Source organism: Dunckerocampus dactyliophorus, chromosome 6, assembly GCF_027744805.1.
Source record: "Dunckerocampus dactyliophorus isolate RoL2022-P2 chromosome 6, RoL_Ddac_1.1, whole genome shotgun sequence".
NCBI lineage: Eukaryota > Metazoa > Chordata > Actinopteri > Syngnathiformes > Syngnathidae > Dunckerocampus > Dunckerocampus dactyliophorus.
In genome coordinates, this window is record NC_072824.1 from 22,281,781 (window position 1) to 22,307,698 (window position 25,918).

At 42.1% G+C, this 25,918-nt stretch overlaps 2 protein-coding genes and 1 long non-coding RNA gene across 8 annotated transcripts in view; 1 reads left to right on the forward strand and 2 right to left on the reverse strand.

Annotated features, from left to right (window-relative positions):
• Positions 1 to 10,141, reverse strand: part of ncapg (non-SMC condensin I complex, subunit G) — a 27,314-nt gene extending 17,173 nt beyond the window's left edge. The window contains exons 1-2 of the mRNA XM_054779053.1: positions 9,278 to 10,141; positions 7,165 to 7,262 (exon numbers count right to left, since the gene is read on the reverse strand). The gene's annotated coding sequence lies outside the window, so the exon portion shown is untranslated. The remainder of the gene's footprint in view (positions 1 to 7,164; positions 7,263 to 9,277) is intronic.
• fam184b (family with sequence similarity 184 member B) overlaps positions 1 to 24,999 on the forward strand; it is a 27,977-nt gene extending 2,978 nt beyond the window's left edge. Inside the window, exons 2-18 of one of the 6 annotated variants that reach the window (XR_008570675.1) lie at positions 6,001 to 6,189; positions 7,819 to 8,463; positions 9,334 to 9,469; positions 13,524 to 13,672; positions 13,947 to 14,492; positions 16,677 to 16,784; positions 17,198 to 17,496; positions 17,697 to 17,841; positions 18,805 to 19,144; positions 19,368 to 19,498; positions 19,593 to 19,708; positions 20,678 to 21,085; positions 21,170 to 21,284; positions 21,805 to 21,912; positions 22,517 to 22,872; positions 24,200 to 24,477; positions 24,565 to 24,999. Coding sequence is in view for 5 of the 6 variants with exons in the window: in XM_054779046.1 (XP_054635021.1) it covers positions 6,001 to 6,189; positions 7,819 to 8,463; positions 9,334 to 9,469; positions 13,524 to 13,672; positions 13,947 to 14,492; positions 16,677 to 16,784; positions 17,198 to 17,496; positions 17,697 to 17,841; positions 18,805 to 19,144; positions 19,368 to 19,498; positions 19,593 to 19,708; positions 20,678 to 21,085; positions 21,170 to 21,284; positions 21,805 to 21,912; positions 22,517 to 22,872; positions 24,200 to 24,272 (3,864 nt within the window). In the remaining variant the exon portion in view is untranslated. Of the gene's footprint in view, positions 1 to 6,000; positions 6,190 to 7,818; positions 8,464 to 9,333; positions 9,470 to 13,523; positions 13,673 to 13,946; positions 14,493 to 16,676; positions 16,785 to 17,197; positions 17,497 to 17,696; positions 17,842 to 18,804; positions 19,145 to 19,367; positions 19,499 to 19,592; positions 19,709 to 20,677; positions 21,086 to 21,169; positions 21,285 to 21,804; positions 21,913 to 22,516; positions 22,873 to 24,199 lie in introns of those variants that run through there. The other 5 variants (XM_054779047.1, XM_054779049.1, XM_054779048.1 and 2 more) reach the window with 5 other exon arrangements.
• On the reverse strand, positions 12,907 to 16,219 carry LOC129182662 (uncharacterized). The gene is made up of 3 exons (XR_008570676.1): positions 16,059 to 16,219; positions 13,926 to 14,078; positions 12,907 to 13,597 (listed from the first exon to the last, which is right to left on the reverse strand). It is a non-coding gene; the product is annotated as an uncharacterized LOC129182662 (long non-coding RNA).
• Positions 25,000 to 25,918: the final 919 nt, after the last annotated feature.

The following is a 25,918-nucleotide window of genomic DNA, read 5'->3' on the forward strand; positions in this document are numbered from 1 at the left end:
CCACCAGTTACAGATTCACACTTACCCTTGCCTTACATGCATCCCCTCCCCCCACCCACCTTCCCTGTTCATCCTCAGCCTGCTCTGGTGCTTCCCTGGTTGAATGGGTGCTGCTAAAGATAAACCCAGAGTGTTTATGTGGGGGAACAAGCCAACGGGAAGAAAGTGCAAGTTGAGAGCCAGCTGTTGTGAATGTACGCAGTAGCAGTTTCTTGTAAAAGTAGTTACTTTGGAAGATTAATATGAATAGATGCACATTTGAGTGTGTGTTCCTAGCATAACAACCTGATCGATAGATCAAATTTTGTCTGTGTGATATTCGGTACTTATTCAGCTTATGTTGTCACAGTGCAACCTGCTTAGTAATTAAGCTCACTTATTCATATGAGTGGAGGTGTGTGTGTGTGTTGGGTGGGGGGTTGGTTTGTGTGTGCAAGTGGGAGGTGAGCTGATGCAAGAGTCTTTTTGTGTAACCTATCTCCTTTTTTTTTTTGCACCAGCATTTCACTCAGCGGGGCTGCTTTACACTACACACAGAATATTAATTGAATGCTTTGCTGACTATGGAGTTGATGTGAGGAAGTACAATCTCTGCTGCCCTGTGAGGCTCCATGAATAACATTATCCACATCAGGATCAATATGGAACTATACTTGCAAAAGACGTCCTTTCACACTCGGACCACGCAAACCTCTTTGCCGTTCAAACATTTGTTGAACTTCTCATTTCTACACAATATTACCCGCATACTTGACTCTTGACTTTTTCACTACACTGCACCCACTTGGCACCAGATGGTTCTATTTGCCATTGATGATTTTCCACTGGCAAAAGCAGGTACTACCACGATATCATACAAGTGATGTAAACCACTGCTGGACTGCTGGGTGCAGTCTGATGCAAGGTGTTTGTGTTAACTGCAGCCAAAGCTCATTATCGATACACCATTCAAATGACTTCCATTAGGAATGGGCGGTAATCCATCATTGTGAAAATGTATGATAAAATGACTATCATCCAAAAATACTACAATGACATTATTATACCTCACAGAGGAGACATTGTATTCATGGTACTGTGCAGATCACATGTCACAAATGTATTTGTGTCAAAGTCTAATTTTGTGTGCTTGTAACAGTACATAAGATCTCAACGAGGGCCAAAAAACAAAACTGGTATCTCTTTCTTAAATTTGGATGCAATTTTTCCTGATAGATTCAACATCCTTAAAAAACTGTTCAAAAACATCACCGTTTCAAACATTTGAGCTGCCCTTCTTATTGGCACCTGATTGTCGTATGGCACAGTCACATATATAGCATCAAAATAATTGGAGGATGCCCGATGGGATACATGAAGGGCATCTGCGAGAAAATACTGTTACTTCAGCCAATTGATACATGAGAGGGCAGCCTCGTGACAGTCACTTTGACACACGAGGTTATCTTTGTTTCCCTTTTTTATCCATTCATTCACAACAAGGCTTATGTTCTTCACGGTCACATAGAAGCTGGAGCCTATCCCATTCATCCATCCATCTTCTACCTGCCTATCCCAAACAAAAATTTAGGGTGACAGGTTGGACTGATCACAGTGAATTACTGGGCTCACAGCTGTTTACAGTAACACCTACAGTACCGAGTACCTACATCAGTGACAGGCGGTGCATTTGGTATCTAGGCCTCCAGTGTGGACTTCATCAGACAGTTTTGGCAGACACCATGAGGGCCAGTATTGTTAGAAAAAAACAATAATAGTGTACAGTATATTGCTGTACATTGCCATTCACAACGCCAGCCTTAGTATCCACGGCACCATCCAGCCGTTTACAAAAACACACAAACTCTAACACTTTAGATAACTGCCAGGTCGCTACAATACCATTATTAATAAAGAGAGACACAAGAGAGGAGTTCTTTTCCTCAACCACTGCCAAAGTTGCGTGTCGCCTGGCCTGCCGGTCCCCGTCAGCTGCTTTAGGAGCCCCACAAACAGCACAAGCATTCATTAAATTAAGTTACTTTTAATTGATTAATACAAAATCATGCAACAAGAAACAAAGAAAGCTTTGCTGGCCCTGACTGCACACCACTGGTATACATACATTTTTGGACTGTGGGAGGTAGCCGGGGTACCCAGTGAGAACCCATACAAGCAACAGCCCTAACCTCCTATCCTCTCTCAAACAACCCAATAACTGTCCTGTCTCCAGCCTTTTCTCCTGCTGCATTTTCTTTCACTCATTGGTTTCACTTACAAAAAAAAGCACAGCACAAACTCTGCCCTCTCGCTCTCTCTCTGTCCCTTATGAGCCTGCCCTCAATACAGACCCCTTCATGCCTCTCGGCCCAAATCACAGTACACGAGCCAAAGTTCTTACGCTGTGATATGATTGGATATAAGTGTCCAGCCAACAGGAACGTGAGAAGGGAGCTTTGCCACATGTCATATCCGTCAGTAATATCACAGGCTAATAGCAATGCACTGTGTATCGATGGAGATTGATGTGTGTGCGTGCGTGCGTTCATATTGACACACATGAGGGAATGTACTGCAACATTGTGTGCCAGCTGTGTGCCTGCAGACAGAGAGGCGTCTGGGTAAAATATGAGCCCCCCCTGCACACACCCATACACACACACTCACCTCCGAGAGTGTGTGTGTGTGTGTGTGTGTGTGTGTGTGTGTGTAAGTGAGACGTCAGGGTCATCAGACGATGACACTGTAAAGTGAATATGAAACAGGTCATATTTCATGGGTTAGTCACAGTCTATATGGGGAAGAGCGAGATGGACAGAGACAGTTCATACACTCATGTGAATGGGCAAGAGGACCGCTCCATTTTATATGGAGGACAGCACTAGTACAGTATTAGTACTAGTACTAGTACTACTAAAATAATGCTGTAGGTTGCCTCAGACTTCTTTGCCGCTTTAACAGCTTTAAACTGAGTGTGTCTGTTGGAATTTACATCCATTCATCCAGAGGAACATTTATGAGGACAGAAGTCACAGATGTTGGACCTGAGAGAGGGTCTGCTAGCCCAAAGGTGTTTGATGTCTCAGGTTCTTCCTCACCAAATGAATTCAAGCATGCTTTTATGCACCATGGTTTGTGCACTGGGAAGAGAAAAGGTCCTTCCCTAAAGTTGGAAGAATACAAAGCGTCTTGTTAAGATAAAGAATTAAGATTTAGGGGGAAATAAGCTGTCTATCTCCTAGGTTCTCAAAGTGGGGTACACAGATTGCCGTAGGAGGTACGTGAGTAAAAATTAAAAACGCCTTGACTACATTAGCGCCGAACACTGGGATTTAAATCATGCGCTCAAACGCCTCATGTGAACAACCGCAGCAGACAGTAACAGTGCAGAAGAAAGGTGACAGCATTAAGTCGTTCATTGTTCTGTGTGCGCTAGATGAACAAATAAGTAAATCTGATGATGATATTGTCCATTAACAGTGTTTCATCTCGAAGATTTTTCAAGATCATTGATATTGTGTGCTAAATGAGAGCTGGTCGTCTTACATGGTGATGGGACTAATGAGTGTGTTTTCTGTGCTGTATGAGTTGCCTGGATGCACTGGCTATGTTAGAAAACCACAATATTGCACACGTAAGTACATTTGTGATTTCACGAATAATGTGTCTTCTTCGGGTGTTGCGGACATGTTGTTCGGCGGTCCTTGAACACCCCATGTGTGACGCAGATTGAGATTTATGTGTATGACTTTCTCTGACGCTGCACAGACAGACGTGTATTTTCTATTCTTCCTTTCACCTCGTTGTTCACCCTTGCTCACAACTGTTAATGCTGTGCAAAAATGCACAGAGGTGAGGTTTAATAATGTTAGCTCTGTGCTGCTGTACATTTTAGCTTGGTGCTCATTTGGCTCAGTAATAAGCCTCGTTTCTTTATTGATTTCTGTACGTCATCTGCCTTTGTTGTCATAATTATTTATAATGATTACATTTACGTGTAATATTAGTTGCATTGTTTGCATTGCAGACCAAAGCACAGCAAAAAGGCATAAAGATCACAGTTCACCACACCTTACAACAGCTTGTCAGCACTTGTTAGAAATAAATTCACCAAACAGAAGGCAAACTGCCAGATATCTTACCCCACTAAAACCCTCTCCATTTCAGTTAGTAGTCTATGCCTGCAGTTAAAAAATAAGACACATGATATTTGAATATAATGTCATACTATATAATATATTTAATAATATATCAAGGATGTTTCATTGTGTGTTTTATGTTTATTAAGGGTACAGGAGTATGGGGTACATGACTTCCAGTCAGATGTCTGAAGGGGTACACAACTATGAAAAGATTGGGAACTACTGGTCTAGCTCAACCCTGCGTTTATTAATGAGTTGATTCAGAGGGGTGTCCTAAGACTTGACTGTCCATATGATCAGATTTCATCATTTTAACTGCAAAAGCCAGAAAGTTAAGCATAACATACCAAAAGTCTTAGGCCACCGTTAGATACATTATGTATACTGTATAGCAATGCTACAATGAAAGTATATAGTATATATTCTAACTAGAGGGCCACTCAGTAGACCTCTGTTAAGGCCAAGCTGTTAACAAATGTAGGTAAAACAAAAAGGGCATAAGGTGCCAAATTTATGTTTTTGTTTCACAGTCAACAATAAAACTAGTGGTGGCTCAATACTATAGCTAATTGTCTCTGTCATTATGTGAAGTCGTCCACTGTCGATTAAAGTAAGCTGTTTGACTTTCAGTTTTTCTTGAATTGTATTTAGTTTCCCCCATAAGCAAAACAATGTAAACAGAATAAATTAGTTCCAGGGGTCCACGTAATGTTAATGAATACATATATGACCATTAAGACAGTTAATGAGTTAGTGTATCACATTTGTGAAATGATATAAACCAGGGGTGTCCAAAGTGCCCGCAGCACAGTCTAAAAATCAAATTTAACAGGGAAACTTAATAAAAAAAAACAACAGCAGCAGCAAAAAATGGGAAAATCAATCAAAAATCAAAATTAAATTGGGAGAAGTGTTGTCATCTAGCAAGGGAAAAAAAGCCATCATTTCACAAGAATAAAGTCATAGTATGAGGGAAAATGTCATTTTAGTAGCATGAAGTTGAAATATTCAAGAAAAAAAGTTGTATTGTCAAAAACAATGAATAAAGTGTAATTTTTGGAAACTTTGGTTGGGGGAAAATGTATAACATGTTAAAATATTAAGAGAAGAAAATATAAAAGAAAGTTGAAATATTTGGAAGATTATTTTTAAAAATCAACAGCAGAAATTTTACCACAGTAAAGTCAAAATAAGACAAAAAATAGTTTTCTAATGAGAAAAAAAGCTGAGAATAAAGTATGTGAATAAAGTATGAGAAAAATATCATTTTAGTAACAATGTTGAAATAAAGAAAAAATGCATTGTTTTAAAAGATAAAAAATATTCAGGGAATAAAGTTCTAATTACAAGAAGAAAATTTACAAGAGGAAAGACAAAATGAAAAAAAACACTAGAAATGTAAAAAACAGGCTGTAAATGTACGGGCATGAAGTTTTTTCTTGCACTACGTATACTGTAGCTTCTTAGCACATCTACCTTGCTTTACAAAATATCCAAGTGGCCCTTGCATCCTTTCATTTTTCAGTATGTGGCCCTCGCTGACACCTCTGATATAAACAAACAACATTCTGATTCTGGTGGACGGTTGCTTTCACTGAAGCCACTGCGATTCAGAAAGTGTAAATAAATTCCTGCATGTACACCCTTATCCAGATCCTCACCAAAAATGTATGGGCTCTTCCTTATCCCATGCACCACCTCACTAAAATTTGTTTGGTCTGTTTTGCATAATCCTGCTAACTGTATCTGCCCTACTCTTTTACCCCGTCGTAAGAGTCAATTTAGTAGTGTATAAACTTATCCTAGTCGCTACAATCCAATATGACATATTAAATTCAATAACTGCTAAACTGAATTGTCACCAACCGATGCTCTGCAGGTGATTTATTCCCTCAACATGAAGAATGAGGAGCAGGAGGCGGCCCTGCAGGCCTTGAACCACGCCCATGACGAGGAGCTACACCGCATCCTGATGGAGACATGTCACGAGGGGGAAGGGTCGGCGCTGAGGACACGACTCCTCCAGCTGCAGGAGTCTCTGGATGAGCAGCAGAGGGTTGGAGCGCAGGTATGAGTATGTGTGTCTAAGTCCTTGAGCATTTGTCTGTGTGTGTGTGTGTGTGCGTGTGTGTAATGAGCACACACCACTCCCATCATAATGAGTCAACCTCTTCCAAGGCTGTGCTGTATTTGCTGTAAATTTAATGTGAGCTGCAAATAAAATCCGTATCTAATGTGCGCCACAGTAATCAACCCAATGCAGCGGATGAAGCACTTAGCCCATTCTTCATGTGTGGTTTGCATAATGTGCCTCAATAAAACATACACATGAATCATATATAACTGCATTACTCTAGAATGAGCTGCAGTGAAATGGATGGAGAACATTTTTTACACATAAAAATCATAACCCGGGGGAAGAAAAGCCTATGCATTTCTGCAACGTAGTCTCACTTCATTAGGCACAACTGCACAGTCTAATAAAAGGATAACTACAGTAGAAAAACAAGTTCAAAGCTCATTAGAGGTCATTAGTACAAGTGTACCCAAAAGTTTATTCACAGTACCCATCACTTGACTATATATGAACTATATGTAGAATTACAATATAACCCTGTCTCATCTTGATGTGCTGGCAGGTGAGGTAGAAAAAATTAATAATGGTAAAATAAATATAAATACTTGCCTATTGAACTGTATTGTAAATGTATTTTCTCTATGATTTCAATAATTATTTTGAAGTAAAAAAATCGCTGAATTTGCGCATTTCCTGATCAAATACAGGGCAGAAACCGAAGATGAGGCTGCCGTGAGCGTTTCCTTTCCTTAGTGCGCAAGCTTAGCCTACCATTGTAGTGCACTCAGTCAGTGCACTGAGTTGGATCATGGCGCTTGCCAGTTTCTGTTTGTCATCATGTCGCCATTAATGTAATGTTGCAGAAACATTTATCACACACAAAGACTTTCTGTGTAATGTATTTCATGTAAGTGTGACATCATTATTCTTGGTAATAGGACAATAAAGTAAAGAGAAAGGTCATACGTGGAGGCGCCGCAGTACTCCACCTCATCCTGACGGGGCGGAGGCATGCGTGAGCTGAATAGTGTTTGTCACTGCCGTCCTTCCATAGAGAGGAAAAGCTGAAAAAGAAAGAAAGAAAAAGATGGAGGATTATATATCCAAGCTCACCAGAAGGTGAGCAGACTATTACAACTGGAGAAGGATGGGGCGGATGTATTTCATATACAGTGGAACGTTGGTTAGTGTCATTCATCCGTTCCAGAGGGTCCGACTCAAGCCGAAACATACCCTAACTGGATCAATTTTTCCCATAAGAAATAATGTAAATCCAATTAATCCACTCCAGCGAGGTCAACAGGGACACCATGTTTGTGTTTAGCCTCGGGTCTTGTTCACATCAGGAACACAGTTGGTTGTACGTAGTTTATTAATAATATGACAAGACTGTAAAATGTATGCAAACCAAGGCAAAATTTTGCCATACATTTTTTAGCTTATCCAAAAAGACCACCAATAATGTTCACTTAATTAAGAACATTTTAAAAATGGGGCTAAGAAGTGTTTGTTGTCCTTAATGAGCAACCTGTATGAACATTTAAAAAACTCTAAGTCAGTGCCTCACCAGCCATAAGCCTCATCACACATCACTGATCGTATCCCTGGCTGTGCCTCCAGGTACAAGCAGACTTTGAGTGCTTCCGCATGCAGTCAGAAGAGAGAGAGCGTGAAACTGAAGCTGAGCTGAGACGAGATTTTGAAGAGAGGCTCCAGGCTGCCGAGGAGGACCTCCAGGAGGCCAGGTCCCACATCAGCACCACTCAGGAGGAGAACCAGCGACTGAGCAAAGAACTGGAAGCGGCCGGGGAGAGCATCCAAGAGTTGAGTAATAAATGTGAGGTGCTGCAGAGATCTGCCAAGAAAGAAAGTGAAGAGGAGGAGGAGGAGGAGGAGGAGGAGGTGAGAAGAACGAAAAATGAGGTGTCCCAGAGGGTGAAGGGACTCTTGGAGGAAGTGAACATGCTGAAAGAGGAAAGGCATCAAAGGGAGGAGGAGAGCAGGAGAGCAGTGGAAGAAGAAAAGGAACAATGGGAGCAAAAGATGAAGCAGCTGGAAGAGGAGAAGGAGACCATGAGGAAGAAGATGGAGGCTGAATGGCGGGAGGAGCAGCGCAAGTGGGAAGAGAGGGAGGAAGAGGAGAAGAAAGGAATGCACAGCGCTTTAAGAGAAAGAGTAAAGAGGGCCGAGGCAGAAGTGGAGAGCCACCTGGAGAGGTTGGCGGAGAGCACACGGAACACTGTAAAACTGCAGGAGCGCATACAGGTACTGTTTCATCATACATTTACAGTATCTCACAAAAGTGAGTACACTTCTCACATTTCAGCAAGTCTTTTATTATAGTTTCTTAAGGGACTTATAGACATGTAGAAATGAAACTTGGACATACTATTTCGACAATACTGGCGTGTGTGTTGAGGCATTTTCAGTGGATAGTAAATACTGCGATATAAGCTGTACACTGACTACACCAAAGTTCATCCAATTTTCTATAGTATCGTCTCTTGAGAAGATATACTGTGATAAAAAATGATTGCAGATATGTGAGATGTGTACCCACTTCTGTGAAAAATGTCAAATGTAATAATAGTCAATTGAATTAGTTTACAGGTGTGGACTGAATGCAAAGTGAGGCCCGGAGGCTAGAAGCTCACCCCTGGATGACAGCATACTGTACTGGGCAAAATTGTAACAGTTTCTGAATCTGGAGTTGCACAGCTGCTGTCTAATAATGTTTACGTTACAGCCTCCTGTCTCTGATGTTCCCAGCTAATGACCATTGCTTGATGTCTCGGGCTGACAGAGAAAGGAGATCTTGCTTGTCTAACCACAGGCTGTGCTCGCTGAGTGCTGTTTCCACTGTCAGCTAAATGAGAAGTTTGCACAAGACAGAATCGCTGCACTACCACCCCCATAGCCGAGCGTTTAAACACCCTCCCAAAGCCAGTAGGCACACATCTGACATAATTCCTCATGGCAGCACCATTAAAGCCTTGCAGCTTGGCTTGAAAGCTAGAAATGTTCACTTGCTTGCTCTCGCGCTCTTTCACTCCGTCCTCATTATCCGTGTCAAACTTACTGTCGTCTTGTGTTTTTCTCTTCTGTGCCCACATGCCACCATCCCTACCCACACAGAACCTGGAGGAAGAGCTGGAACTGGATCGGAAGCGAGTGTCTGAGGCTGAGGGTGTGGCTAAACGGGCGGAGGAGGAGCTTGCTGTGGCCAAAGAGAGGCTACTGCTGCAAGAAGACGAGCTGCAGACAAGAGCAGGTAGTTGAACACCCCATAGTGTAGTATTTTTCAACTGTTTTAAATAAGACACAGACATCCCACAATAGTGTATTCGAAGTGTTTTGGCCAAAATTTTGCCTTGATGCTGTAATTTAGACCTTTTTTTTTTTTCAATTTAGCTTTAATGCTACGAGATGTATTTGTCCATGCCTGTCTCCAACAGAGTGTGTGGCCCCAACTTTCTTCTCTCAAAAGTGGCGCAAACAAGTGAGAGAGATGACAGATTTTTATCATGTTTGGTGGTCATAAACAGGCTCTCAGGACAACTGTTATAACAGCATTAAAAAGTAAATACTGGATAATTGGCAGCCATTAACATGAGGCTACCAATACATTTGTTTGTTCAGCAGACAGTGACAAACCACCAAAGTCATACTGTTTTATCTAATCTGACAAAAGCATGAGAATTATTCCACCATTGTGGCGCTAAGGGGATGATGTAGCTCCATTGGTCAAATTTAAGCTTGAGGTGGTTTGCTGACATTTAAGCATGAATGTCTTTAATATGCTTAAGATATGTGCCCCTCAATGTGTTTGTAAGAAGGAAGAAGAAGGGGATCACATGGTTGAGATAAGGCTACAGTTTGAACAACTGTTTTTAGTTCTACAGTATTCTCATGGTGGAAGATTTTGATACTTTTGTTATGTTTGTTTCTATCATCAACATAATGACACTTCTCCAGTGAAAGTATTTACTAATGCCAGTCGAGTAGTGATGTGCGGATCGATCCTGAAATATTGATACATGCTCTAATCAAATCAAACTTTACATTACTTTAATGTCTTGTATTCTTTATGCTATGAGTTGCATGTTGCTATGAGTTTTTTGCATGTTTGTCACACTTAAATGTTTCAGATCATGAAACAAATTTAAATATTAGTCAAAGACAACACAACTGAACACAAAGTGCAGTTTTTAAACGAAGCTTTTTATTATTAAGGGAGCAAAAAATCCAAACCTACATGGCCCTGTGTGGAAAAAGTGATTGCCCCCTAAACCTAATAACTGGTTGTGCCACCCTTAGCAGCAACAACTGCAATCAAGCGTTTGCGATAACTTGCAATGAGTCTCTTACAGCGCGGTGGAGGAATTTTGGCCCACTCATCTTTGCAGAATTGTTATCATTCAGCCACATTGGAGGGTTTTCCAGCATGAAGCTCCTTTTTAAGGTCATGCCACAGCATCTCAGGATTCAGGTCAGGACTTTGACTAGGCCATTCCAAAGTCTTTCTTCAGCTGTTCAGAGGTGGACTTGCTGGTGTGTTACGGATCACTGTCCTGCTGCAGAACCCATTATCCTTCAGGATTTTTTGGTAGAGAGCAGAATTCATGGTTCCATTTATCACAGCAAGTCTTCCAGGTCCCGAAGCAGGAAAACAGCCCCAGACCATCACACTATCACCGCCATATTTTACTGTTGGTATGATGATCTTTTCTGAAATGCGGGACACACACCTTCCAGAAAGTTAAACTTTTGTCTCACCAGACCACAGAGTATTTTCCCAAAGGTCTTGGGGATCATCAAGATGTTGTCGGGCAAAATTGAGACGAGCCTGAATGTTCTTTTTGTTAAGCAATGGTTTTTGTCTTGGAACTCTGCCATGCAGGCTGTTTTTGCCCGGTGTCTTTCTAGTTTCAAGCTTATTAGTCATATCAACAGTATAGGTATACAGTTGCTAGGAATGTATTTGGTGTGCTCACAGTTTGACAATACAATCACGACAATACAACTCGAGAAACAAAACTAAGGGGGGGTCAAAAACAGCACATAGAAGACAGGAATGACAGCGTACGAACATTGAAAAAGTGCATTGGTAAAAGTGCATGGTTGTACAGGGCTGCTGGAGTAACAGCGTGCAAAATAAGCAGAAGAGGTAGTAGGTCGGTAGTGGAGTCCAGTAAGTGTTAGCGCATATTCAAGTGGCAGATGGCTTGTGGGTAGGTGCTGTCTCTAGAACGTGTGCTTTTGCATGTGATGCCCCGGTACCTTCTACCTGATGGTAGGAGTGTGAATAGATGGTGTGCTGGGTGAGTGGGGTCGGAGGTGATGTTCTTGGCTTTCCTGGCAATTCTGGTGTTGTAGTGTGAGGCTAATGTGGGAAGATTGTGGCCAATGATTTTAGAGGCCCCGCGTACCACCCTCTCCAGCTGTTGCTTATCTTGGCTGGTGGTAGTGCCATACCAGACCAGGATGGAGACGGTGAGCACGCTTTCTATTGTGGCGCGGTAGAAATGGATCATGCCTGTTTGACTGACCCCAAATTTCCTCAGCTGTCGGAAGAAGTGTAATCTTTGGTGAGCTTTTGAAATGATGAGACTGGTGTTAAGGTTCCATGACAGGGACTGATGGATGGTGATGCCTAAAAAGCGAAAGGAGTCAACTCGCTCCACTACCTGATCATTAATGCAGATGTGGATGTGCTGGCCTGCCTTTTTCCTGAAGTCCACTATAAGTTCTTTGGTTTTTGATATGTTGAGTGTAAGATTGCTGACTGCACACCACTGTACTGTGTGTTTGACCTCGTCGTGTATGAGGACTATAACTGTGGTGTCGTCTGCGAATTTAATGAGTTTGACAGACGGAGAATTGGATATGCAGTTGTTGGTGTATAGGGAGAATAACAGAGGTGATAACACACAACCTTGTGGCACGCCGGTGTTCAGGACCTTGGTTGATGAAATGTTTTGGATTTTAACACACAGTGTTCTGTTAGACAGGAAGTTGAACAGCCAGTTACAGAGTGGGGGTTGACACCCATGGACAGGAGAGTATTATACAGTCTGATAGGCAGGATGGTGTTAAAGGCTGAGCTAAAATCAATGAATAGGACATGGGCATAGGTGGACTTACAGTCAAGGTGTTGCGGAATGAAGTGAGTACAGAGTGAAACAGCGTCATCAACTCCCCTGTTTGCCCTGTAGGCAAATTGGTGAGGGTCTAATGTGATGTGTGACAGGAGCCTGCAGACTAGACGTTGAAATACTTTCATGACAACGGAGGTGAGAGCAACAGGCCTAAAGTCGTTGAGACAGGTGATGTTTCTTATGGTAGAGTCATGAACACTGACCTTTACAGAGGCAAGTGAGGCCTGCAGTTCCTTGGATGTTGTTGTGAGGTCTTTTGTGACCTCTTCGATGAGTCGTCGCTGCACTCTCGGGATAACTTTGGTTGGCTGGCCACTCCTGGGAAGGTTCACCACTGTTCCATGTTTTTGCCGTTTGTGGATAATGGCTGTCACTGTGGTTCGATGGAGTCCCAAAGCTTTAGAAATGGCTTTATAACATTTTTCAGATTGATAGATCTCAATTAATCTTAGGGGGCAATCCATTTTCCACACAGGGCCATGTACAGTAGGTTTGGATTTTTTTTCTCCCTTAATAATTAAAAGTTTGATTTAAAAACTGCATTTTGTGTTCAGTTGTGTTGTCATTGACTATTATTAAAATTTTTTGATGATCTGAAACATTTAAGTGTGACAAACATGCAAACAAATCTCATAGCTCTTGTTTTGCCATCTGGGTTATGTCGTTGTGTGCCAATTTTGCACCATCTCTGGGTGAAAGAGGCTTTTGTTTCTTTTTTTCACAAAAATAATAAACAAGCTTCTGAAAACTGTAACTTTTTATGTGCTTTAGTTAAAACAGTCCAGTGGAAACGGACGCTCATTCTCCATCATTATTTGCGAGTGTGTGTCTTTGACTGATGCTGAGGAGGAGGAGCAGTGTAGTGGAAACGTGGTTAAAATTACTGGTAATAGGCCTAGGAGTGACGCCTGAGGTGCACCGTCAGATATAGCGCTGCAGTAAGAATCCATTATTGTCCCTCAAGGTAAAATCTGCACGGTACTATTGGGCTCTCTATTGGACTGTACCACCACAAGGGCCAGTATGTTTTGTCAAGGGTACAATAGCAGTACTTTTGAAGGTACCCCCTCAGTCAAAAAGACATCATTAAAGGTTTAATGAGACACTAAAACAACACTGTTAATCCGGACGGGGTGGCCGGGGTGCATGTGCGTGTGTGTGTTTCAGAGGAGCTGCTGAATGTGGGCTGCAAGGTGTGTGTGTGCGCTGATGTGGAGGAGCTCAAGAGCCAGCTGAGTCGTCTGCAGAGTAGAAACAGAGAGTTGGAGCTGCAGAGCAGCGGCAGGAACAATGACCACGCCCGACAGATGCGCCAGGTAACACACACACAATTTTCCATGTTAAATTGATTTCATGCTATAGTTTACTTCATTAAAATATTGAATATTGGATTTAGATACATAATTTTAAAAAATAGTATACTGATATTATTGGTAGTTACATGTTTTAATGAATATTTAAGTAATATTTGTCACCATATCATTTCAACAAAGTAAAATGGGAGCAGAACTATATTTTTTCTTGGATAAAGCTCTTGCATCGGATGTCAAGAAATATGCGCAGGTGTACCTAATGAAGCATCTTTTTCAGCACGCCGAGGCCCTGTCCACGTTGCGTTCAGAGATGGTGAGAGCTCAGACCGAAGAGCTTCGCCGCATCCAAAAGCACGCAGATGATGAGCGAGACAAACTGCAACGGGAGATGGACAAAGAGAGAGAGAACCTGCAGAAGGAACGAGAACAAGAAAAAAGTCACTTGGAAAAGGAGAGGAACCGACTGCGCCGAGAGAAAGATGAGGAGAAGGATGCACTGCTAAAAGAGGCAGAGGAGGTCAGAGAACATCTGAGGAGGGAAAAAGAGGAGGAGGTGGAGCTTCTACGAAAGGAACTCAACGTGGAGCGGGTCAGAGTCCGCTCCCAGTTGGACAAGCGCTTGGAGCAGGTGGAGGTGCAAAGAGCCGGCCTGCAGCAGAAGCTGGAGGAGGAAAAAAAGAGGTTGGTGGAGAAGGCAGACGAGGACAGGAAGCGGCTGAAGGAGCAGGTGCGCAAGGCCATCGAGGAGGTGATGAGGAGACATGCGGCTGAAGTGAACAACGTCCAAGAAGCTCTGAGCTCTGAGAAGAAGACCAACCAAGAGGTCAGACTTCCATTATTATCTCAGAATGAAAATCACAGAATGTTTTGTTTCGTTTTTAAGAGAAACTGCAAATAGACATTTTAAATGAATGAAATAGTTCCACTTGGGCAGTCAATGTCATTTCATTTCAAATTAAAAACAAAGAACGGCTTCTCCATGAGGAATACCTGAGTAGTTTATTTTCCCGCTTCTAGTTTTCTTTGTACAATAATCCCTCAATTTTGTTAACTGGTTCCAGACCCGACCGTGATAAATGAATGATTCCTTGAAGTAGGAGTTCTTGTTTATAATTGCAATGGTATCATAGTTAGAGCATACAAAACCAGTGTTATGACCTTACAGTTTTAACATTATAAGAGCCCTCTAGACATGAACACCCCTATAGCCACTTTTGCACTTGTATTACCCAATAGAATAGACATGAGTAAATGAGCCATTTAAGACATAAATAAGACTCCTGCTTGTGTGTGTTGCTGTACTGTAAATGTGTTGCCTAGGGAAGTTGAGTGGCGGGCAGACAGGAAGTGATGTTGAGGGTTCAGAGTTGAGTTTCAGCTTGGCATGGGTTATGGCCGCAACAGGAGCCTGTGTTTTTATTAAGGATTTTTATTAGGGACTATTGTGCCTGTTGCGAGAAAATTCTGTCATTCCGGTGATCACATCTGGTGCTTGTGTCTCACTGAACATTACAGAAACATTACTGAAACCTAGTGACCAGTGTAGAATACTACATACCATCAGTACATCTTTCAATGCATCTTCTGAATTCCCTATATTTGTATTTTAGGTCATTTAATCATTTTTATGCTTGAAAATGATACATTTTTGCCAAACATATGCAACAGTTGCGTTAATATGCAAAGTTTTTCCACTAATAATAGGTCGAGTTTAACCATGAAACAGCATGAGTTAATACATTTTTTAAAAAAACGTGATAGAGTGAAGCCGCGAATTTAAACCGTGAAGGGGCGAGGGATTACTGTATCTACATAAGGGATCGTCATTTTTTACTTTTCTACACCCCGAACCGCTGTAGACAAAAGGATACAAATTTGTCAAAACATGCACCCCTATGGTGTTGCCGGTTGTATTTTTTCTGACAAATTTGCCACATGGTGGCGTACTTTGACCCCATATGTCGGATTGACTTTAAATTTGTCACACCGTTCAATGCGTTCTACAAAACACCCTATGTGACGTTAGGGTGTTTAGGCGAATCACCACGAAATTTGGGACACACCGTTAAGGGACTGACAAGTACGTGTGAGTATTTGAGCGATATTGTTTGATTATGCATTATGCAGGGGCATGGGCAGGATTTAGCAACTAATTTCCCATAAGTCATTGACAGTTTGTCTGATGATAACACGTTGAGGACACTTACGTATATTACATGTACTGTATGCAAGCATGTCCTACAAAGCATTTTGAGCACAACCCATAGTACAGTTGGATCACAAGATGCCGAGAGACACTCGCGCAGTAACAAAAAATGTTTTTAATACAAAAAGCGCTCCACGCAGGAGGAAAACAATACACGTAACTGAAAACCTAGCGTGTACTAACCTTAGCGAGAGGTAACAAGAACCACTGCAGGAGAGGCACGCAGGGAAAATACAGTACAAAAGCACAAAAACGACCAGAGAGCACGGATGGCGGTCGGTGAGCAGGTGAGAGCAAGGAACAATATGGCGCTGAACAGCTACCTTCCACACCAGTTTAAGAAGGCGCCAGTAATTGCCACCAGGTGTGTGCTGCCAGCTCCGCCTCTGCAGAACAGCGTGCACTACAACACAGAGTAGACGGCCGGCAGCAGGGCGACCACACAGAGCATGACATATGTAACTATGGAGTACAAATTGTAAGTTAGAAAACTAGTTAGCTAGCTAGTTACATAGATTTGTTGATTTGATAAAAAAAAAAAAGAAAAGAAAAATACAGCCACTAATATAGTTTTAGATTTTTGTGGGCGATTAAAAATAATAAGCAATATCTTATGATTCAGCAATTGGTTGAAAGCTATGCAGTGAGGTAAATTATACAGTACAACAACAAGCCAAATATCCTTAATACTCTGTATGTATGTACAGTATGTTTGTGATGTCTAGTAGATGGTGGGGTCACTTTCCAGTGCTTAAAAATGACATTAAAATAGAAGAATTGATCGTGGATTGTTGTTGAAAGGTGTGTGCGCATCTTGAAGAGGAGAGAAGAAGAACCGGGGAGCTTCATGACATGCTGGAGAGGGAGAGAGACGAACACGGGGCGAAGATTAAAGATGCCAACAATGAGGTAAAGTTCACATTTACTGTGTGGTTTTTTTCTACTACTACTACTACTGTTACAGCGGAACCTCTAAAAATGGTCATAAAAACACTGAATAAGAGTAAGACTGTTTCGGGGGGAAAATATGCCTCCTAAACTGATGACATCACCTGCAAAACCTCAGTCCAGCCCCTTCCACATTGCATGTAGAAGCTTTTTCCACATTCTTTTAACCATGTTGTTGCTTTTTTGTATAAATGGCACCTACATGGATATTTTTATTCTTGTATGAATGTTATTTAAGAATGTTAAAACATTTCTTTAAATGTTTTTCTAATGGTTTCGCTCCACTGATTCATGTGTTTTTGCACTTCCTGTTTATTGCATTCAAGCCATTCCAAAAGTCACAAATGTTCCTCAAAGCCAGCTTTACGTTACAGATCTTTCGTCTGAAGACTGTCATCCAACAACAAGAAGAGAAAGACAAAGTCGCATCGGGGGCGGCGCCCCCATGTGGACCGCGGTGCTCACGCTTGCAGGACGATCTGCAGCACAGCCAAAGTCGTTTGACTGCGATGCAGGAGGAAGCGGAGAAGCAGCGGGAAAAACAGCAAAGAGAGATCGCCTCCCTCAAGTCAGACAAACACCGGCTAGAGGAGAAAGTTCTAGAACAGAGCCGACTGACCGCGGAGAGGAATATTTTAGAGCAGAGTCAGCGGAACACAGAGGACCGCATCAGGTAGCTGAACTGAACCAAGGCCCACCCCATATTGACTCCAATTGATTTGTATTTAATTAACTGTATTGCTTGCATTGTGCTAAGCAGCCAGATTCTTTCTTATGTCCGGCTCTATGGTTATCATCACAAAAAGTCAAGTACAAATGTATTTACTGTATAGCTTTCTTTGCCTTACTTGCTGTTTTGCCGTACGACTCCAGGGCCGAGTGTGAAGATCGCCTCAGAGCGGAGTTCCGCATCGAGATGAACGCTGCCGTGGCTGAGAGCGAGCAGAGATGGCAGAACCAGGAGCAGGATATGCATAGTCAGATTGCTGATCTGCAGAGTCAGCTGGATGAGATGCAGGTCAGCCATCCTCATTCACCTCCACACACCTTCTCTTTCACCACAACGCTGTGTCAAAGAAGGAGCCTGAAGCCGGCAGATGTGTTCTACCGTGAATTCTAATTGGGCTTGGAGTCTTTCTCATTTTGATCCAGCCTGCACACACTCTCACAGTGTTAATTCAGTCCACAATCACCTCCGCAGTAGTTACTTGTAGGTAGTATCTCCACAATTATTACTGCTGCAACTGATCAATTTCTTGTTAATCACTTTTACATTATACTGTACATGTATGACATGTCATTAATTTGAATACACTTTTTTCATGTTTAGTACATGTGACTATAAAACGTATATAGCAAAAAGAGAACCCCTTAACCTGGAATGAAGATATCTTGCTGCTATACTTGGACATTCAAATTACATTCGATTTTGTTTTGTTTCTCCAAAAGTGGTTTTATTTTCAAGTATGCAGTATCGCTATATCATAATAATATGTTTGACTATTTTGAATATATATTTTAAATATATATTTTCTTTCAATATCATGATGATTTTGTAGCGAAGTGACTGGAAAAAAAAAAGCGACTACTGCTTCATGGCGAGACATTTATTATTCCTAAAGGGCAACAGAAACAATATACGGTATTTCACTAAATCTCAACGGTTGTTGATGTGGATTTCTGTTCATATTAAAAGCAAAGCACACTGTGCTTTTAAGTGCATCTCAGGGTGATTTATTTATGAATGTAAATGCAATGCCTAATTATTTTAATTAGAGTTTCACATTATTTATAGTGGGATGGACTTACATTCCACAAATTATGATCAGTGGACTGGTGACACTCGAGCTCATCAGTATTATACACTCTTAGGAAGACTCAATATGTGAATATAAAACTCTATATTTTCTTACATTCTCACTTCCCAAAGATGTAAGCTCTGTGTCCCAATACTTTTGTCTATATTTTCTGGCTCCTGCAGACAGAGAAAAAGAAAGAGAGCCCCGAAAACGATTCCCGCGGTAACCCTGAGGTCGACAAGCTGAGGAAAGAGGTCCAGGAGACCAAGGAGCTCAACAAGAAGCTGAGGGAACGGCTGCAGGTACTCACACACGAACGAGGTCTTATCACTGTGACATACAATTCTTGCAATACTTGTAAGAAAATAACAAACATTTGTGCGTTGGAGGAACCTCAGAGTCAGTCATTAGTTGAGGAGCGACAGAGTCACGCCGTGCAACTGCAAGCCTTGGAGAGACAAGCCAAAGAGGATGTTCTGTCTGAGAGGAACCGACTACAGACCATGCACCACCTGGAGTTAGGTAACACATGCACACACACATATAGTGCATGAGCAATAACATGCTCCAGTATACACGAGCAAGCGCACACACCACCAGTAGACATAGCAGTGATTATATATTCAACAGTGAAGTTGAACAGTTCTTATTGCCATGGATACATTTCACCATGGCAACAAGCAGAAGGGTACCTGTAGTAGTCAGCTGAATGGTTCCTTCTGTGTGTGCACGTTTGTGACATAAGATAAGCAGCGAGCAGAGCTGACCCAGCAGCACACAGAGTGGAGCAGACAGATGACCCAGAGACATATGCAGCAGATTGAAGACCTTCAGGCACAGCTCCAGGCACACACGCAGATGATGGCGCTGCAACAGGTAAAAACACACATGGCTATTGTACTGTACGTGTGTATTTAAACAGCCATCCTTTTGTTTATTGACCTAAACATGTGTGTATGTGTGTGTTAAGGACCTGAAGCAGCAGAACCAGAACCAAGTGTTTGAGAGGCAGCTGGATGAGAGTCGCTGCGCCATGCTGGAGCTTCAGAGAGAGAATGCAACGCTCAAGAAGCAATTACAGGAGAAGTAAGAGTAAACATATGAAAAAAAACATCTTTCAGACCCCCATTTTATCCCATGCAAGGAATGATGAGATTTTACTGAAAAATTACTGAATAAAAAAAACAACTAAGCATAGCAAATAAGAACCTTGTTAATATTTACGAATGAGTTGAGCATACTGCCCTGCGATTGGCTGGCGACCAGTCCAGGGTGTACCCCGCCTCTCGCCCAAAGTCAGCTGGGATAGACCCGAGTGAGGACAAGCGGCATGGATGGATGGAGTTGAGCATACTTCCTCTCTTCATGCTGATGTAATACAGTTGTACAACATAGCAATAATAAGAACTTAACACTATTATCATTGGAGTTCATTGGAACTCACTAGATTATGCAGGTGTACCCAATGTTGCGGCCAGTGAGTGTATACCGTAAATGCTCACTTAAAGCCTATATTTAATTCACCACTGAGTCTCCAACAAGGTTAAATAAATGCGGTGGGCTCTAATTTGTAGCAGGTAAAAAAAAAAGCATTAAGAGCTGTGGCTGTAGGCAACTTCTTGATGTATTTTTTTGGTATTAACTCTACAAGATAGCACTTGCTACATTTGAAGTACAGTATCATGAGTAGTCAGCTTCCAGCAGCTTTGTCTACCTCTGCATGCGCTTTAAAATGTTGGTTGCGGTACTCAGCTTTTGTTGTGAAACACAAGCATGTTATACTGTTGCTGCTGTGTTGTACAGTGTACTTGTTCATAAATGACTATGTAGTTTTAAAAAATAGCTCATTTTTCCTTTCCACTTTCTCATGCACTCTAAATCATGATTAAGTTAAAAACTGAAGTTGTTGAGATAACTGCTTCCAATTAACACGGCGTTCATTTTATGGTCCCGGCAAATAAATGCCCTGGCTATGTAATTAGAGCATTTACAATGTACTGTATATATTTTTCCTTTTTTGATTGACACTCACTTTAATGCAGAATATATTTGCAGGGGTATTTCCATCCATCCTTCTTTTTACAGATCCATTCAAGCCAACCCCAAAGTCGAAGAGAAAGAAGAAGACAACTTGGAATTGCAAAAGACCAGAGACGCCCGCCTGGAAGAAGAAGCGCAGCGTCTGAAAGAGGAAGTGGAGAAGCTGAGGGTGGAAATGGAGAAGCTGGAGGAGTCACAGAAACTGTGGGAGGAAAGGAAAGAGGAGGATGATAAAGAGGAGGAAGGGGAGCAGGAGAAAAAGAAGAAACCACCACATGAGGGGGAGGGAGAGGAGGCTGAGAGCAGGAGGAAAGAGCTAGAGGAGATCAGGAAGGAGCACAAGAAAGAGATTCAGAATTTGGTGTGTGAATACAACAGTGCTCAGATGCACCTCCAGGCTCGTATCGTCGCTCTGGAGAACGAGTAAGCACAAACATACCTGTCCTGTACACGTCTGTGAGTACAAAACATGTTATGATATGTGAAAATACTGATTTACCTCAACAGGTTGCGTGAGCGGGAGGAGCGATGTAGGAGGCGAGAACCTCGATGTGATGACCTCCAGCTGGGGAAACTTCAGGAAAGATTGGCAGAAAGAGATCAGCTCATTAAACGATTAGTGGTGGGACAACACACACACACACACACACACACACAGGCACACACGCAATAAAAAAGAAACTATTTTACATCAAACTAATTATTAAAACACATACAGCCCATTAGATACACCTGCACATCCTATACTCCTATGCAAATAATCCTAAATAGTTCCCCGCTATTCACAGGGATTACATTCCAAGACTCCCCACGAATGTCGACTAGCAGGATAGCTTCACCCATCCACTAAATAAATACAATAACGTAGACTTGTTAAAGTTGCATGCACTGAGGATACGAGCAAACAAGGCTGTCTAGTTTGACCTCTTGTACTAGTGTATGCGTATGCTTGGTCAGGAGGAGATTGAATCCTAGATAAGTGGCATGGACATACCAAATAAAATGCTCTTTAAAGTTGGAACTGCTTGAGTCGAGACATATTTAAAAAAAATAAGAATCTTTTTGCCAAGTGAGGAAACACATCAACCTTCCAGATACATCAACAACAAGGTCCTTCTTCATCCTTCCCTCCCTCCTCCCAGGAAGAACGGCATCAGCTGCAGCTCCACCACCCTGTTGTTGGGGACAACAGCAGCCCCAGGCTCCGGGACAGCAAGCCCTGCCCCGGGAGCACCATGCCAACAATGAGGGTAAGTGTGTGTGTGTCTGTGTGTGTATGTGTGCGTGTGTGCGCTGTGTGTGCTCATGCAAATAATGAGTTCATTAAAGTGTTTGTTGGACTCAAGCCTAGTTTTCTTTTGGGAGCATGACGGAGTGAAGTAGCCAATCTGGACCCCTTAATAAAGCTGTGTCGCCTGTGAGTGTATGTGTGTACGTACTGCATAAACTTTACCGAGTAAACATCTTTATTATTAAGAAAGAGACAGCAAGTGAGTGTGAATCATAGATTCTGCAGATGTACCTAATGTTGTGGCCAGTGAGTGTGTCTGCACATGTGGTTCTATTTGTTGGGGGACTATCCATCCTCACTCGCGCTGCGGGGTATCCTGGAGCCTTTCCTTTTTTTTTTCAAGCAAGAGTAGTGGTACACCCTGGACATTCACATTCAATGACTACCCCAGAGCAGCTGTGTCTACGGATGTAGGTTACCACCAGTGTGTGACTGAGGTTTGAATGAATAATGGGTTCACTTCATTGTAAAGCGCTTTGGGTGCCTTGAAAAGCGCTATATAAAAATCGAATCCATTATTATTATTAAAAAATGTAATGATTGTTAATTATTTGTGACCACAGACGAAGCATACGGCGTCCCCTCCTCGTGGAAGCACCATCTCCTGCTCGGGTGCTTACGACCGCCTCCCTCCCTACTCATCGTCGTCTTCCACCCTGCCTCACCAGTCCACCACCCACGCTCACACCTCTCCCCACTACTCCACCTCGTCTCTTCCACACAAGCACACCTCCCTCTCCCTGAGCCGACATTCCTCCCCCTCCCTGCCCCGCTCCCCGAGATCCCGGACCTCCTGCGTCCCCCCCACGCCGGCACCCACCGCACCGCTGCCTGTCTGCCCCTCTCCACAGACAGGCATTCGCTACGTGTCGCCCTCCTGCCAGGAGCCATACGCGTATCTGCAGGCGCAATCTATCAGGTAGGATTTGAAAAGATTTAAAAATATGTTTTTGTGTGAAGCCATCTGACAGCATCAGTGGCTTTTTTCTTCTTCCGCTTCCTAATATAACATTTTGTGCTGACTATTAAATGGTGCATTATTTATAACCTCACTTTCTAGCAGTCGTCTCTGTTCCATGCCCACTTTATATAAAAGGACCTTTATTTAGTGACAGCTGCTCACTTTGAAAAATAGAGGCCCTTTATTCTCGTGCGCTAAATAAAGACACTAGAGAATGCAAAAAATAGGTCAAACATGTACTTGAGTGAGTACAGGGCGCAATCATCTCCACCTTTCTTCACTTAAAGAGCCCATTCTAACTACAACTGAGTAGAATATCATACAAAACGGAATGCATTGTAAGGGTTTGGTTAATGCAGCAGGTCTACCATTACTGTGGGGTGCGTTTTGGAATGATTCACCCTTTAATTGTAGTGCATACAGAGCTTGTGAAACTCATATTGTTTGAAAATTCAGCCTGACCTCGGAGGCTGAGCAGACTGTACAGTAATTCCTTGCCATTTTGTGCTTGTGCTATCTCTATATACATGTATCTCTATATATATAATATTATTATTCCAAAAATTGTATATATTTTATGCCTAAATTATGCATTTCCAAGCATAAAATTGGCTACATGAACTAAAATACAAATATTTAGTATTCTACACTGGTCACTGGGTGTCAGTAATGTTACTGTAATGTTCGGTGAGACGCGCAAGCACCACACTTGATCGCCAAAACAACAGGCTTTTATTGCAGGTTTCATTGATCTTACAACAGGCAGAGTAATTTCTAATGTGGGCTACTGTTGCGGCCATAACTCAAATCCAGCTAAAACTCAACTCAGAACCCCAGACGTCACTTCCTGTCCACCCCTCACTCAGTTCCCCTAGCACCAGAATACATTTGTAGCTGTCTGTCTTAAATGGCTTATTTCCTGTTATGTCAACTATATCGGGTATACGACTGTAAAGGTGACTATAGGGATGTTATTTAATGTCTTAACTTGTCTTTAACTTGCTTCTATTTTAAATGTCGCCCCCAGAGCAATTGAGTGAAATAACCGTGCTTTAGATTCTCACCGAGCTGAAGTGTCACATTACATTACAGACATTTTGAAGTGAAGCTTTGTCCAACTTCCACGGCATATTTTTTGCTGAAAAAGAACCGGTAGAATCCCATATTTTACCATTTCAGGGGCATTCAAAGTTCAATATTTGTTGTGTAGAAGTAAGCCTGATGTAAATCATTTCATCCCACTGACATTCCATTTGATTTTGTGTTTTTTGTGTGTGTTTTCCAGGGGGCCTTATGTGGAGCAGAGAGGGACTGAGGCGCTAAAACAGGAGTGGTTTACCAAATACTTCTCCTTCTGAGCACAACTCAACAGTTCATTGCTTCTGCGACGTGTGTGTGTGTGTGTGTGTGTGTGTGTGTGTGTGTGTGTGTGTGCTCTTCACAACACCCATCTGGGAACTCCACCGATTTTACACATGGACAAAGACGAATCAAAATGGATTGCGGGGATGGGAAGGAACAACACAATGCTGAAAGCAAAGAGACGCTCCAGTTGCATCGTTGGTATGTAGTACTTTGATACAATTTATATACTGTATGTATACTGGTTTTGCGGCATTGATTTTGAATCTGATACGGGGAGCATCGCAGGAGATACTACTAAATCGGTGGAGTACTCTCAGAACAGACCCATGGGCTCATCACCAGCAAGGCCATCTCCAACATTGCCTCAAAGCTCAACCAAAAAGTGCTTCTCAACAAAAAAAAAAAAAGAAAAAAAAATGCCTGACCTCTTCTGGGCCTCCTGGATCTTGTTTGTGTAGTTTGAAATGCCTCCATCTGTTTGTTTTTTTGTAAAGCAGTCTTCCTTTTTTAAAATTGGCTTCAATGTTATCACACGGTCATTGAAGGCAAATCTGTCCATGTTGCCATGCCTTCTACTATGGAGGCATTCCACGTATCCAATCAAGATCCGCATTAATACCACACACACATACGTCTCACCATACCAAAATGAAGCTTGTTTTGATGCAAAAATGTATGATAGTCTTAATGAACAAATTGAATAAATATTTTGTTTTTCTACTTGATGCTTCTTTATGTACTGCTCAGTCCAAAAGGAGCATGCCATCTATGAACGGTCCTTAATAAGCACTCTTAACACCCAGAAACCCGACATGTGCTACCGAAACAGGGGGCATGTTTGGAGTGCTTCTGTTGCACAACTAAACTGCAGGATATTTTTGTGGAAATGTGCTCTTTTTGCCTGTTCCTGGTGCCCCTTCCACCTGTTCCTCAGTACCTCATGGTTAGCAGCTTGGAGCACAGGTAGTGGAGCCACAGCACATTGGAATGAGGCTGGTAGCTGTTCCAGTCGTTACTGTGATGGACAAAAACATCAAATCATCATTAAAACGTCACATAATAAAATTAAGTGACTAGTTTGAGATGTTATCAATGACCGACCCATTCTCCTCTCTCAGTAACGTATATATATCAAATTGGTAATTTCCTTGGCTCCTCGTCCTTTGAGATGTCACAGGATACTGTGAGACCATCTGGAGAGGGCGAGATAAGCATACAGTTCAGTCATTTTAACTCACAATCCAACATATAATACAACTTAAAAGATGACACTCGAGGAACTCAACTGACCAATTTCCAGTCTGGAGAGAGAGTAGACAATGATGCGCACAAGCACCCCTTTTGTTTCCACAGAGTGGGCTGTTCTGTTCAGGAGGTAGCGACCAGTCTTCTCTGTCACAGGTTGACAGAGCCTCTAAAAGAATGCTTAACATATTTCCTTTACTGTACTTGCTGGAGAAAAATACACATATTGAGAAAGAGGTGTGTTTTCATGTTTTAAATATACAGTAATCCTTTGCCACGTCACGGTTCGAATTTCACAGCTTCATTCTACAGTTTTTCCAAAATATATTAATTGATAAATCATGTTTTGCGGCTCCGTTAGGGCAACTCTGTCTGGAGTTTGCATGTTCTCCCC